General features: G+C 40.9%; 2 protein-coding genes across 3 annotated transcripts in view; both read left to right on the top strand.

The window, feature by feature from the left end:
• Positions 1-14,159, top strand: part of LOC126095282 (cytochrome P450 4C1-like) — a 355,750-nt gene that overhangs the window by 182,041 nt on the left and 159,550 nt on the right. The window lies entirely within an intron of this gene.
• LOC126095285 (cytochrome P450 4C1-like) overlaps positions 1-14,159 on the top strand; it is a 74,959-nt gene that overhangs the window by 15,676 nt on the left and 45,124 nt on the right. Inside the window, exons 3-4 of one of the 2 annotated variants that reach the window (XM_049910052.1) lie at positions 4,574-4,664; positions 11,876-12,061. In XM_049910052.1, coding sequence (XP_049766009.1) covers positions 4,574-4,664; positions 11,876-12,061 — 277 coding nt within the window. The remainder of the gene's footprint in view (positions 1-4,573; positions 4,665-11,875; positions 12,062-14,159) is intronic. The other variant, XM_049910053.1, reaches the window with a different exon arrangement.

Here is a 14,159-nt window from a genome sequence, read left to right on the forward strand (position 1 = left end):
TTACAGATGTCTGATTTGTATAGACCGAGGTGCGTGCTTAACGGGAATGAGGAGTCGGTTCAGCTAGCGAAGACATACCGGTCACGATCCTCATAGAGTATTCTGATACAGCAGCTGCATACCCAGCAATCATATACAACCTCTCGTTCGTCGAAAGATCCGTACCTCAAGACTGGAAAGCTGCACAGGTCACACAAATACCTGAACAAGGAAATATGAGTAATCCGCTGATTTACAGACTCATATCACTAACGTCGATTTGTAGTAGGATTTTGGAAGATATGCTGTGTTCAAACATTATGAATTACCTCGAAGAAAACAGTTTATTGACAAGTAGCCAACATGGATTCAGAAAATATCGTTCTTGTGAAACTCAATTAGTTCTTTATTCTCAAAAGTAATGAGTGCTGTCTACAGGGCTTTTCAAATTAATTCAATATTTTTAGATTTCCAGAAGGCTTCTGACATCGTTCCTCACAAGCGACTTCTAATCTCATTGCGTGCCTAGAGAGTATCGTCTAGGTTGTGCGACAGGAATTGTGATTTTCCGGCAGAAAGATCACAGTTCATAGCAACGACGGAAAATCACCGAATAAAACACAAGTATTATCTGGTGTTCCCCAAGGAAGTGTTAAAGATCCTCTGCTGTTCCTGATCTACATAAACGGTTTAGGAAGCCTTCTGAGCAGCCCTCTTAGATTGCGTGCAGATGATTCCGACCTTTACAACGATTTTGACAAGATGTCTGTATGGTGCGAAAAGTGTCAGTTGACTAAATAATAGAAAGTTTGAAGCCATCCAAATGAGTACTAAAAATAATTCGCTAAATTTCGGTTATACGGTTATACAATAAGTCACACAAATCTAAAAACTGTGTGTTCTGTTAGTACTTAGAGATTACAGTTACAAATAACTCAAACCACTTTCACATAGATGATGTTGTGGGAAAAGCTAACAAAAGATTGTTTTTTATGTTCAGAACACTTAGAAAATGCAACAGATCTACGAAGGAGACTGCCTACACTATGTTTATCTGCCCATTCTTGTAGTACTGTTGCGCGGTGTGGGATCCACATCAGATAGGATTGACGAAGGCCACAGAAAATGTTCAAATAAGGGCAGCTCGTTTTGTATCATCACGAAACTTGAGAGAGAGTGCCGACGGATATTATACGAGAATTGGGGTGCCACTCATTAAAACAAAGGCTGTTTTCCTTGCGGCAGGATCTTCTCATGAAATTTCAATCACCAGCTTTCTCCTCCGATTGCGAAAATATTTTGTGGCGCCCACCTATATAGCGATAAATGATCATCATAACAAAATAAATCAGAGCTCGCTCGTAAAAATTTAAGTGTCTGTTTTTCCCGCGCGCTGTTCGAGATTGGAACGATAGAGAAACAGCTTGAAGGTGGTTCGATGAAGAGCGTCATGTAGATGTAGATGTAGATTCCTGCTGTGATCAGAGATATGGACAGAAGCCAGTGGAGCAAGGAGTGGCAGGCCGAATGTTTGAGCAAGGCTACTTATCCATATTTACATAGCACAGTGCGACGACGTTTGGAGCAACGAGGGCCATTAGTAAGGGGACCATTGTTGCTGTTTCCCATGAGGCGAGCGGCCGAGGACTGTTCTGGACGCGTCAGTGGCTCCACGTCGAGCAGATGAGTACCCTCTGATCTGCGTACGCCATCACAGTGTATGTATCTACATCTACATGGCTTGTCTGCAGTTCACAATCAAGTGCCTGGAACAGTGTTCATCGAACTACCTCCAAGCTATTTCTCTACCATTCCACTCTCGAAAAGCGCGTGGGAAAAACAAACACTTAAAAGTGTGTGCTCGGATTTATCATATTTTATTCAAAATGGTTCAAATGGCTCTGAGCACTATGGGACTCAACTGCTGTGCTCATAAGTCCCCTAGAACTTAGAACTACTTAAACCTAACTAACCTAAGGACATCACACACATCCATGCCCGAGGCAGGATTCGAACCTGCGACCGTAGCGGTCGTGCGGTTCCAGACTGTAGCGCCTTTAACCGCTCGGCCACTCCGGCCGGCTATCATATTTTATTACAATTTTCATTTTTCTCTACGTAGGTGGGAACCAACAAAATGTTCTCGCACTCGGAGGAGAATGTCAGTGATTGAAATTTTATGAAATGGTCACGCCGCAACGAAACTCGTCTTTGGTTCAACGATTGCCACACCAACTCGCGTATCATATCCGTGAAGCTGTGCCCCCTATTTCACGATAATACAAAACGAGCTGTCCTCTGGAATTGATCGATGTCATTCGTCAATCATACCTGATGCGGCGCCGGCCGCTGTGGCCGAGAAGTTATAGGCGCTTCAGTCCGGAACCGCGCTGCTGTTGCGTTAGCAGGTTCGATTGCTGCCTCCGGCATGGATGTGTGTGACGTCCTTAGATAGTTAGGTTTAAGTCGTTCTACGTCTATGAACTGATGACCTCAGATGTTAAGTGCCACAGTGCTTAGAGCCATTTGAACCTGATGCGGATCCCTCACCGTCCACCTGCACTCCAGAAGAGGACAGACAACCGTAGTGTAGGGAGTCTCTTTACTAGACCTGCTGCATCTTTTAGGTGTTCTGCCAATAAGTCTCAGTCATTGTTTACCTTCCCTTACAACATTATCTATGTCATCGTTCCATTTAAAGTTATTCACAATTGTAATTCAAGCGGGTTTAGTTGCATTCGCAGATTTTAAATTTGTGTGATTTATCGTGTAACCGAAATTTAGCGGATTCCTCTTAGTACTCCTGTGTATGACTTCATATTTGTCACCATTTAAAGCCAAATGCCGGTTTTCGCGGCATACAGATACCTTGCCTAAATCATTTTGCAATTGAGTTTCATGATTTGCTGACTTTACGTAACGGTAAATGATAGCATTGCCTGCAGTCTAAGAGGGCTGTTCAGATTGTGTCGTAACGCTTTTATATAGATTACGAGCAGCAGAGGGACTATAACACTTCCTTGGGGAACACTACATATCACTTCTGTTCGCCTCGACGACTTTCCGTCAGTTACTACGCGCAGTAACCTTTCCGACACCAATTTACGAATCCGGGTTCACAACTGAGACGATACTCAGTAGGCACGCAATCTGATTAGAAGTCGCATTGAACGGTGTCAAAAGCCTTCTTGAAATGTAGGCATATGGAATCAATTAGAGATCCCATGTCGATGTTCTCATTACTTCTTGTAAATAAGTTGTACTTCACGAAAGCGACGTTTTCTGAATCCGTTCTATTTCTCAATAAACCATTTTCATCGAGGTAATTCATAACGTGCGAACACAGTCTATGTTTCAAACTCAGTGTATCCGTTTATGGAGGCTCTGAGTAGAATGAAGCTGGCAGACTGCGCAGCTCAATGATACAGTGTCCTTCTGAGTGCGCAACATCATGACCACTGGCTCAAATAATCAATTTTTTGGGCAGCATGTACTACATATCAGTCGCAGTTCCATACCGTTACCTCACAACAAGTTAATTCAAAACTGCATTATTTCCCATGCAGTCTCAAACAACCTCAACACACTGGTTTGATCGACTTTTGCCCCGGCCATTACGTTCTACAGATTTCTCACCCACTGGAAATATTTGGTCATAGGTTACTGACAGAATGGTACACCACTACAGTTCATGAACTCTACGTTAGAGATGAAGCAAAATGGAACGTCGTGTGCTCCTATCTGTCACCCATGTTCATTAACTGTGCCTTATAGATAAGGCAACAAAGAATGTCATGTGTCCCTGCCTGTCACCGAAGTTTATGAACTGTGCCTTAGAGATGAAGCAGCATGGAATGTCATTGGCCCTATCTGTATCCAAGTTCATGAACTCTGCCTTAGAGGCGAAGCAACAAGGAACGACGTGTGGCTTTCTCTGGCACCCAAGTTCATGAACTCTACCTTAGAGTTGAAGCAGCAAGGAACGTCATGTGTTCCTACTGTCACTGAAGTTTGACTCCATGATCAGCTGGGTTACGGCTGTGGCTGCTGCCACAGTTGACAACCCTGTGTACAGAAATTCGAATCCTGCTCATCTGCAAATCAACGTGCAGATTTGATCCTTTGTTCATCCCATTGTATTATGTAATCACAATAAGCAAAATTTATTTCACATCCTTTCTAGTGTTGCAATTTTAATGGTCAACAGTATAATAACAAGCTCATTCTCTGACTGGTTTTTACTGTGGTAGTTATCCTGGAGACAACTAGCTGACGATCTGTTTATTACACCTACACAGGTACATTAAATACTACCGTGTTCAAATCATCCTCTGTGTTGAGTCATCTATACCTCTAAAGCGACTATCATTACTGCATAGCAGTATCAGTCCATAACAGGATTTGTCTCCATTCCTTTACTCAATCCAAATCTCTGTTGTCTTTCATTGCGGAAACTAAAAAAAGTAAGATATGATTGACACCGCATACATCACTATTTTACACTTTGTAAGACATTTTCTGCTGAGCAGCATATAAGTGTAATTTGTACAGCTAAAAGACAGTGAGATCTGATGACTCTTTCATGTTGTTTCAGAAAATAATGTCCAGCAGCGAGTTAATTGAGAAGTCCACCTTCTACTCATTCCTGTATCCTTGGCTGGGAGAAGGTCTCCTCACCAGCTCAGGTTGGTATCACTCGTTACTCAATAAAGGTAGAGAAATAGTGACATAAACTGTGATAAGTATTGCTGACGATATGTGGCAACGAAAGCAATGTACTGAATTTAGATCTGAAAAATTTGCACGGTAGATGAACCAAGTTAAATGTATTCAAATCACCTGATAATGATAAATCTGTCGGCAGTAAGACAAAGCCTTTCCCAACGTATGAAACTGTCACATCCCATTTGCATAGTTACAATGTAATACTCTTTGAATATAGCATAGGGGGGATACGCTGTCCTTTCTCAAATTCAAAAGTAATTTAAAATTGCGGCTGTTTAACATAAGTGACTCAGAGTTTGTCAAACGTGTAAGGTTGATTGTTAGAAATTGAAACTAATACTACTAGTACAATCGTTCACCCTAATTTAATGAAGCTATACCTCAATATGTAAGTAGGCTGTTTATATTTTCTTATTGGCAACGTTACGTAGCGCTCTGTATGAAAATCACTGGCTGTGCTGTGTGCAGCCTGTGGCTAGTTTGCATTGTTGTCTGCCATTGTAGTGTTGGGCAGCGGCAGCTGGATGTGAACAGCGCGTAGCGTTGCGCAGTTGGAGGTGAGCCGCCAGCAGTGGTGGATGTGGGGAGAGAGATGGCGGAGTTTGGTAATTTGTCATGAACTGCTATATATATTATGACTATTAAGGTAAATACATTGTTTGTTCTCTATTAATATCTTTCATTTGCTAACTATCCCTATCAGTAGTTAGTGCCTTCTGTAGTTTGAATCTTTTATTTAGTTGGCAATAGTGGCGCTCGCTGTATTGCAGTAGTAGGAGTAATGAAGATTTTTGTGAGGTAAGTTATTTGTGAAAGGTATAGTTTAATGTTAGTCAGGGCCATTCTTTTGTACGGATTTTTGAAAGTCAGATTGCGTTGCGCTAAAAATATTGTGTGTCAGTTTAAGCATAGTCTTGTATAAATTGTTCTAAGGGGACGTTACATATTTTTAGCAAAACGCAATCTGACTTTCAAAAATCCCTACAAAAGAATGGCCCTGACTAACATTAAACTATACCTTTCACAAATAACTTACCTCACAAAAATCTTCATTACTCCTACTACTGCAATACAGCGAGCGCCACTATTGCCAGCTAAATAAAAGATTCAAACTACAGAAGGCACTAACTACTGATAGGGATAGTTAGCAAATGAAAGATATTAATAGAGAACAAACAATGTACTTACCTTAATAGTCATAATATATATAGCAGCTCATGACAAATTACAAAACTCCGCCATCTCTCTCCCCACATCCACCACTGCTGGCGGCTCACCTCCAACTGCGCAACGCTACGCGCTGTTCACATCCAGCTGCCGCTGCCCAACACTACAATGGCAGACAACAATGTAAACTAGCCACAGGCTGCACACAGCACAGCCAGTGATTTTCATACAGAGCGCTACGTAACGTTGCCAATAAGAAAATATAAACAGCCTACTTACAAATATATATAAATTCATGCCCCAATAATAAATGTAACGCCATCCGACTTCGATAACGAAATCAGATTTGAAACAGTAGCTCACGGTTACATTAAACCGCATAGTATAACTAGACGACAATGGATGAGAAAACCACCCGAAAGATCCTATCAAGAATTAATACGTGTAACAGTGACAAATTTGTAGTGGACCCCTGTGAAATGGAGAATGGAGTCCCTTTCTGTAGACATGTAAATGGCTTACTGTTGGTAATTTGTTACGGTTATTTGAATGAGGATACGGTTCAAAAGAACTGAATATTAGTGAACTGTTACGTAGTAGTGAAACATCAGAACGATACTCTCTGCCAGTGGGTCTCACGGAGCGTGGAAAATGTACCGCATCAAATTTGCCACAGCAGTTCTACACTCACTGTCAATCAGTAAGTTTTGAAACTTACCTTCATGAGTGAGCATCTGCATACACAGAATGTGGTATTTACGAGGGTAAGTCAATTATTATCCGCAAAGTAGTTATAAAATTTTATTGTAATCAAATAGGGAACTATCACGAACATCATGTTTCGGCATAGTCTCCTTGCGTTTCAACGCACTTCGTTCATCGTTGTACAAGCTTCCTGATGCACTCATAAAAGGTTCTCGGTTGAGCTGCGAGCTAAGAATGCACCGCTTCTTTCACTGCTTCGTCCGAGGCAAATCAATGGCCAATTAATGCCTGTTTGAGTGGACCAAACAAGTGATTGTTGTGCCCCTTTCCCATAATGTTCAAGTACTGGACCTTATGCATCTCAAAAAACCGTAAGCATCAGTTTTCCTGCGGACGGTTTGGTCTTGAACGTTTTCTTTCACGGCGAATTTAGACTTTTCCTTTCCATACGCTGCCGTTTAGTCTCCGGTTCGTAATGATGGATCCATGTTTCGTCACCAGTAGTGATCCTGTCTAAGAAGTTGTACCCTTCGTTACCATAGCGATACAAATGTTTTTTTGCAGATGTCCAAGCGATTTTGTTTATGCAACTGGGTGAGTTGTTTTGGGACCCATCTCGCACAATCTTTATGAAACCAATGTCTGTTGTGGATGATTTCGTAGGCAGAACCCTGACTAATTTGCAGACGATGTGCCACTTCGTTAATTAACCATTTGTCTAAGAGAATCTTTTCACGTGAACGCTCAATGGTTTCTTCATTTGTGGAGGTAAACGGTGGTCCGGCTCCATCGTGCGTAACACTTGTGCAACCTTTTCTAAATTTTTCAATCCATTCTTGGACACTCCGTTATGGAAAAATACTTTTCCCTTACTGCACCGATAGTCTTTGATGAATTTCGATGCTTGATACGCCTTCCGACCACAAAAAAACAGATCACTGAACGTTGCTCTTCTTTGGTGCAAATAGACAGCGGAGCAGCCATGATTAACAGCACGACAGCGAAAACGAAACTAACCGAGCAGCTTGAAAATTGCAAAGATATAACAACAATTAAACAGAGCACGCGTCATCCACGTAAAATAACAGTACTACCAAAACAAACAAAAATATACCTAAACTGCGGATAATAATTGACTTAACTTCGTATATTGCGTTCGAACATTGTAAAGTACCTCGAATTATGTCTATTGACATACAGTCAACATGGATTTAGAAAACATCGTTCATGTGAAACAGAACTAGCACCTTACTCGCTCGAAGTACTGAGTGCTATTGACAAAGGATTTCAAATTTATTCCCTATTTCTAGATTTCCGAAAGGCTTTTGGTACTGTACCACCCAAATGGCTTGTAGTGAAATTGCGTGCTTATGGAATATCGTCTCAGTTCAGACTAGATTGATGATTTCCTGTCAGAGTGGTCACAGTTCGCAGTCATCGAGTAGAAAAGACGAAATTTCTGGCGTTTCCCAAGGTAGTGTTATAGGCCCTTTGCTGTTCCTTATAAACGATTTGTGAGACAACCTGATCGTCAGTCTTCGGTTGTTGCAGATGACGCTGTTGCTTATCGACTAATGAAGTCACCAGAAGATCAAAACAAATTAAAAAATTATTTAGAAAATTATCTGTATGGTGCGAAAATTGGAAATTGACCCTAAATAAGGAAAAGTGTGAGGTCCTCCAATGATAAGGAATCCTTTAAACTTGGGTTACAAGACAAATCAGTCAAATCTAAAGGCGGTAAATTGAGCTAAATACCTAGGAATTACAATTACGAACAACTTAAATTGGAAAGGACACATAGAAAATGCTGTGGGGAAGGCTAACCAAAGACTGCGTTTCATTGACAGGATACTTAGAAAATGTAACAGATCTACTCGTACTAAAGAGACTGCCTACACTACGCTTGTCCGTCCTCTTTTACACACACATCAAAAAAAGCTTTGCATCACCTCGGTTCCGGAACCTGTACAGGAAATTGGAGTAGAGGTCAACATAAACATCATTTACCCCCTGTTTATTGCTCATGAAAACCATACATTGCTTGTTGTATCAACATAGAGCGAGACCTTCAGAGGTGCTGGTCCAGATTGCTGTACTACACATCGGTACCTCTAGTACCCAATAGCACGTCCTCTTGCATTGATGCATGCCTGTATTCGTCGTGGCATACTATTCACAAGTTCATCAAGCACTGTTGGTCCAGATTGTCCCACTCCTCAACGACAATTTGGCGTAGATCCGTCAGTGTGGTTGTTGGGTCACGTCGTCCATAAACAGCCCTTTTCATTCTGTCCCACACATGTTCAACAGGGTTCATGTCTGGAGTACATGCTGGCCACTATAGTCGAGCAATGTCGTTATCCAGAATGTTCACAAGATGTGCACGATGGGGGCACCCGATGTCGTCCATAAAGATGAATACCTCGCCAATATGCTGCCGATATTTTTGCACTATCGGTCGGAGGATGGCATTCACATATCGCACAGCCGTTACGGCGCCTTCCATGACCACCAGGGGCGTACGTCGGCCCACATAATTCCACCCGACAACAGCAGTGAACCTCGACCTTGGTGCACTCGCTGGACAGTGTGTCTAAGGCATTCAGCCTGAGTGGGTTGCCTCCAGATACGTGTGCGACGGTTGTCTGGTTGAAGGCATATGCGACACTTATCGCTGAAGAGAACGTGATGCCAGTCCTGAGCGGTCCATTCGGTATGTTGTTGGGCCCATCTGTACCATCCTACACGGTCTTGTGGTTGCAAAGGTGGACCTCGCCATGGAATTCGGGAGTGAAGTTGTTCATCATGCAACCGATTGCTCACAGTTTGAGTCGTAACACGACGTACTATGACTGCACGAAAAGCGTTATTCAACATGGTGGCATTACTGTCAGTTTTCCTCCGGGCCATAATCCGTAGGTACCGGTCATCCACTGCAGTAGTAGCCCTTGGGCGGCCTGAGCGAGGCATATTATCGACAGTTCCTGTCTCTCTGTATTTCCTCTACGTCCAAACAACATCGCTTTTGCTCACTCCGAGAAGCCTGGACGCTTCCATTGCTGAGAGACCTTCCTGGCACGAAGTAACAATGCGGACGCGATCGAACCGCCATATTGAGCGTCTAGGCATGGTTGAACTACAGACAACACGAACCGTGTACCTCCTTCCTGGTGGAATGACTGGAACTGATCGGCTGTCGGACCCCCTCCGTCTCACAGGCGATGCTCATGCATGGTTGTTTACATCTCTGGGCGGGTTTAGTGACATCTCTGAACAGTCAAAGAGACTGTGTCTGTGATACAATATCCACAGTCAACGTATGTCTTCAGGAGTGGGAACTGTGGTGAGGCAAAACGGTGTTTGATGTGTGTAGAATACTGCTGCGCATTGTGGGATCCTTACCAGATAGGATTGATGGACTATATCGAGAAAGTTCAAAGAAGGGCAGCACGTTTTGTACTATTGCGAAATAAGGGAGAAAGTGTCACTGAAATGATGCAGCACTTGTAATGGATATCATTAAAACAAAGGTGGTTTTCATTGCGGTGGAATCTTCTCACGAAGTTTGAATCACCAACTTTTTTCCGAATGCGAAAATATTTTGTTGACGCTAACCTACATAGGGAGAAACGATCCCCATAATAAAATAAGGGCAATCGGAGCTCTCACGGAAAGATATAGGTTTTCTTTTTCTCCACTCGCTTTACGAGATTGGAATAATAGAGGATTTTGAAGATGGTTCTATAAACTCTCTGCCAGGCACTTAAAGGTGATTTCCAGACTATCATTGTAGATGTAGATATAGATTTAGACATCACTAAGGCAAAATATTTTAACACATGAAATATTAGAAATTCATTTTACATTAATAGTGGAAAAACGTGAACAAATTCTCTTTAGTTTCTTATAAACACGTATTCTATCCATTTCGGAAAAAAAATTAGTAAATCACACATTGTTACATAATGATAAAAATCTCCCATTCTGAATTGCTGACCAAGTTAATTGCTACGCTTAGATGTCTTGGTTAGTGCTCTACTACAGTACCTTTTGAAGTCTTCTGAATGAAGTTGGAAAATATCTCCCCATAAATGAAAAATAGTATCAGAAAGTTATTGCAGGCATATCTTTCTCCATCACAAGATACAACTCGATTCCTCCTCCTCTCTCTCCAAGACTGCACTCCACTCACAAGCAAAGGCTCTACTAACAGTCTCTCGCAGCCCAACCTCTTTGGCAGAGATGTGGCCCACTATTACTCAGATGCTATTGAAGCTTTATTTTTCAGCGTGACATCCAAAATATTACCTAAATTACAATTTTCTGTATAAAACAAAACCCTTACAACAGTTGCAACTGAATTCCGCAGGAACTCGACTCCCTAATCATAAACAAAAGATAGCGGCTGCGTAGAGCCATGTATCCCTCAGCGTTCTAAATGACAATCACAAATTCTAACTGATACTATTTCCGAATATTTTACCGTATATGAACAGTTTAAAGTCCTGTTGTTTATGAAATAAATTGATTATCTGCTTCTTACTGGATGCCAAGAAACAGAAAGAAAATTATTTTATTACTTTAGTTTAAAAATTTAAAACATGACAAAAATTAAATAGACAACTTCATTCAAGGTTTTAAGTCATAAGATAGTGACAATAAAATCAACTTAGAGATTTATGTTAACATATCAATAAAACAATTAAAAATTCCTCATTCTTTCAATGTGTTATTGATATCTGTACATATTTGGTGTTATTTGTTTTGTCCTGTTAAAATCTGGGGCATAAATTTGATTTCAATATGCAAAATGCCAATGCAATTAAGTTCAAGTTGCATTTTTTAAGTGCGCAGAATCTCTTTTAAGCACTTTGTGCCTTGCGATGACTTTTATCGGAGTTTATTTGTTATGATACATTACACTGTAATTAATATATCATTTTATTTAATTATGCTTACCCCAGAAATAAAAGTATTAATACGGCAAACGTGTGGTGAAATTTTAGTTTATCTAACATGGACTTTTGTATTGTTTGGAATTCTTAAACCTGTGGTTAATGATTATTACCATAATTTATATGCAATAGATGGATGAGCATTAATACACACACACTCATCTTAAGATGGCTGGTGTTGGAAGACAGGACATCTTGCAAGACATCGAGTTTCTCTCTCTACGAAATAGTGGAAGACTTACAGAATGCTATTCGCCGGCGGTGGAGGCGGGAATGTATACTTTTTATCTCTAATAGCAGTAACTGTCGGCCGTTACTGAAATCAGCTTTTACATTTACAGGTTCCAAGTGGCATATGCATCGTAAAATGATTACACCTGCGTTCCACTTCCGTATATTAGACAACTTCGTCGAAATATTTGCTGAAAATGGGGAGGTCCTAGTAGAGAAACTGAAACCTAAAGCTAACGGAAAGACGTTCGATATCTACCCATTCATTACACGCTGTGCCCTGGACATCATATGTGGTAAGTCTACATAATATTAAAAAGATAGCTGAAATAAACTACACGTTAAAAAAAGAATAGAGAATAGAATTTAATTTTTATTCCAATTCTCCGAAGCACATCCAATACGATAACTGCCGAAAAAGAAGTCCGGAGAGCAAATAACCCCGTCTTCCAAAATTAGAAAGGACGATACTAGCTTCAAGGGCAGTACCTGTTTGGCACATCCACTGTATGACTAGTTATACTGATCATAGATCGGAATACTCTATTTCAAATTCTAAAGGTGGCAGGGGTAAACTACGGGTAGCGAAGGGCTATTTACAATTTATACAGAAACCAGATGGCAGTTATAAGAGTCAAGGGGCATGAAAGGGAAGCAGTGATTGGGAAGGGAGTGAGACAGGTTTGTAGCCTATCCCCGATGTTATTCGATCTGATTAGTGAGCAAGCAGTAAAGGAAACAAAAGAAAAATTCGGAGTAGGTATTAAAATCCATGGAGAAGAAATAAAAACTTTGAGGTTCGCCGATCACATTGTTATTCTGTTAGAGACAGCAAAGCACTTGGAAGAGCAGTTGAACGCAATGGACAGCGTCTTGAAAGGAGGATATAAGATGAACATCAACAAAAGCAAAACGAGGATAATGGAATGTAGTCGAGTTAACTCGGGTGATGCTGAGGGAATTAGATTAGGATATGAGACACTTAAAGTAGTAAAGGAGTTTTGCTATTTGGGGAGCAAAATAACTGATGATGACCGAAGTAGAGAGGATATAAAAAGCAGACTGGCAATGGCAAGGAAAGCATTTCTGAAGAAGAGAAATTTGTTAACATCGAGTATAGAATTAAGTGTCAGGAAGTCGTCTGAAAATATTTGTATGGAGTGTAGCCATGTATGGAAGTGAAACATGGACGATAAATAGCTTGGACAAGAAGAGAATAGAAGCTTTCCAAATGTGGTGCTACAGAAGAATGCTGAAGATTAGATGGGTAGATCACATAACTAATGAGGAGGTACTGAACAGAATTGTGGAGAAGAGGAGTTTGTGGCAAAACTTGACTAGAAGAAGGGATCAGTTGGTAAGACATGTTCTGAGGCATCAAGGGATCACCAATTTAGTATTGGAGGGCAGCGTGGACGGTAAAAATCGTACAGGGAGACCAAGAGATGAATACACTAAGCAGATTAAGAAGGATGTAGGCTGCGGTACGTACTGGGAGATGAAGCAGCTTGAACAGGATAGAGTAGCATGGAGAGCTGCATCAAACCAGTCTCAGGACTGAAGACCACAACATCAACAAATGATTACGTTGATTTCATACTTTTCACATTATCACCCGGTATAGCGGCAACAGAGTTCTAAGGCCTCTTGAGATCTGCACCGTAACTGAAGCAGACAATATCCCCAGAAGATGCTAAACCATGATGTATCTCACTTTTAATTCTGAAAAAGTGTGAGTTCACATGCCAGTGAGACTGATAGAGGTATTTCACCGGACAAAATATTAGTCACCCCTAGAGATATCATTACAGTCCCAATTTAACACTTATTTCATAGCACATATTGCATTTACGCCGTTTATTTTTATTTTTAGATGACCGGTTTCGGTCTTCTAAGAGATCTTCAGATCTTGCATTCTATGAAGAGGAATAAAACATAATGCTTCAGTCACAATCCAAACACTAAAATAAAATAATGTAGTAAAAAAGTGCTGCAAATATACCCTTGATGATCTTTATGACAGCTGGAATCCGTAACACTTATGACAATTGATAGAACGTATTTCGTCTCTTTGATTACCAAGTTGCCGTCCTACCGACCGACTTTGCTATGTTTACTTTTACCAGAAGGCTCTGCAGAGAGCAGCCCACGTTAAAAAGAGACTGTCATTGAGTAGTGAATATTTCTCTATTTCGTCGCTTTTCATAACGGTACGTTCTTCTTAATAACATCAAAATACTCTTCATTATTTTCTCAACGTTCAAACTCCTACCATCTAATAAATGTTCTTCGTGCAATGTAGTCAAGTTTCACTGCCACTGGCTACCAGTGACGTTATGCGAGAGACAATGTGTGAGACTTTCGCTATTTAACTGCCGGCGGCGGAGCGGTATG

The sequence above is a fragment of the Schistocerca cancellata genome, chromosome 8 (genome assembly GCF_023864275.1).
Source record: "Schistocerca cancellata isolate TAMUIC-IGC-003103 chromosome 8, iqSchCanc2.1, whole genome shotgun sequence".
Taxonomy (NCBI): Eukaryota; Metazoa; Arthropoda; class Insecta; order Orthoptera; family Acrididae; genus Schistocerca; species Schistocerca cancellata.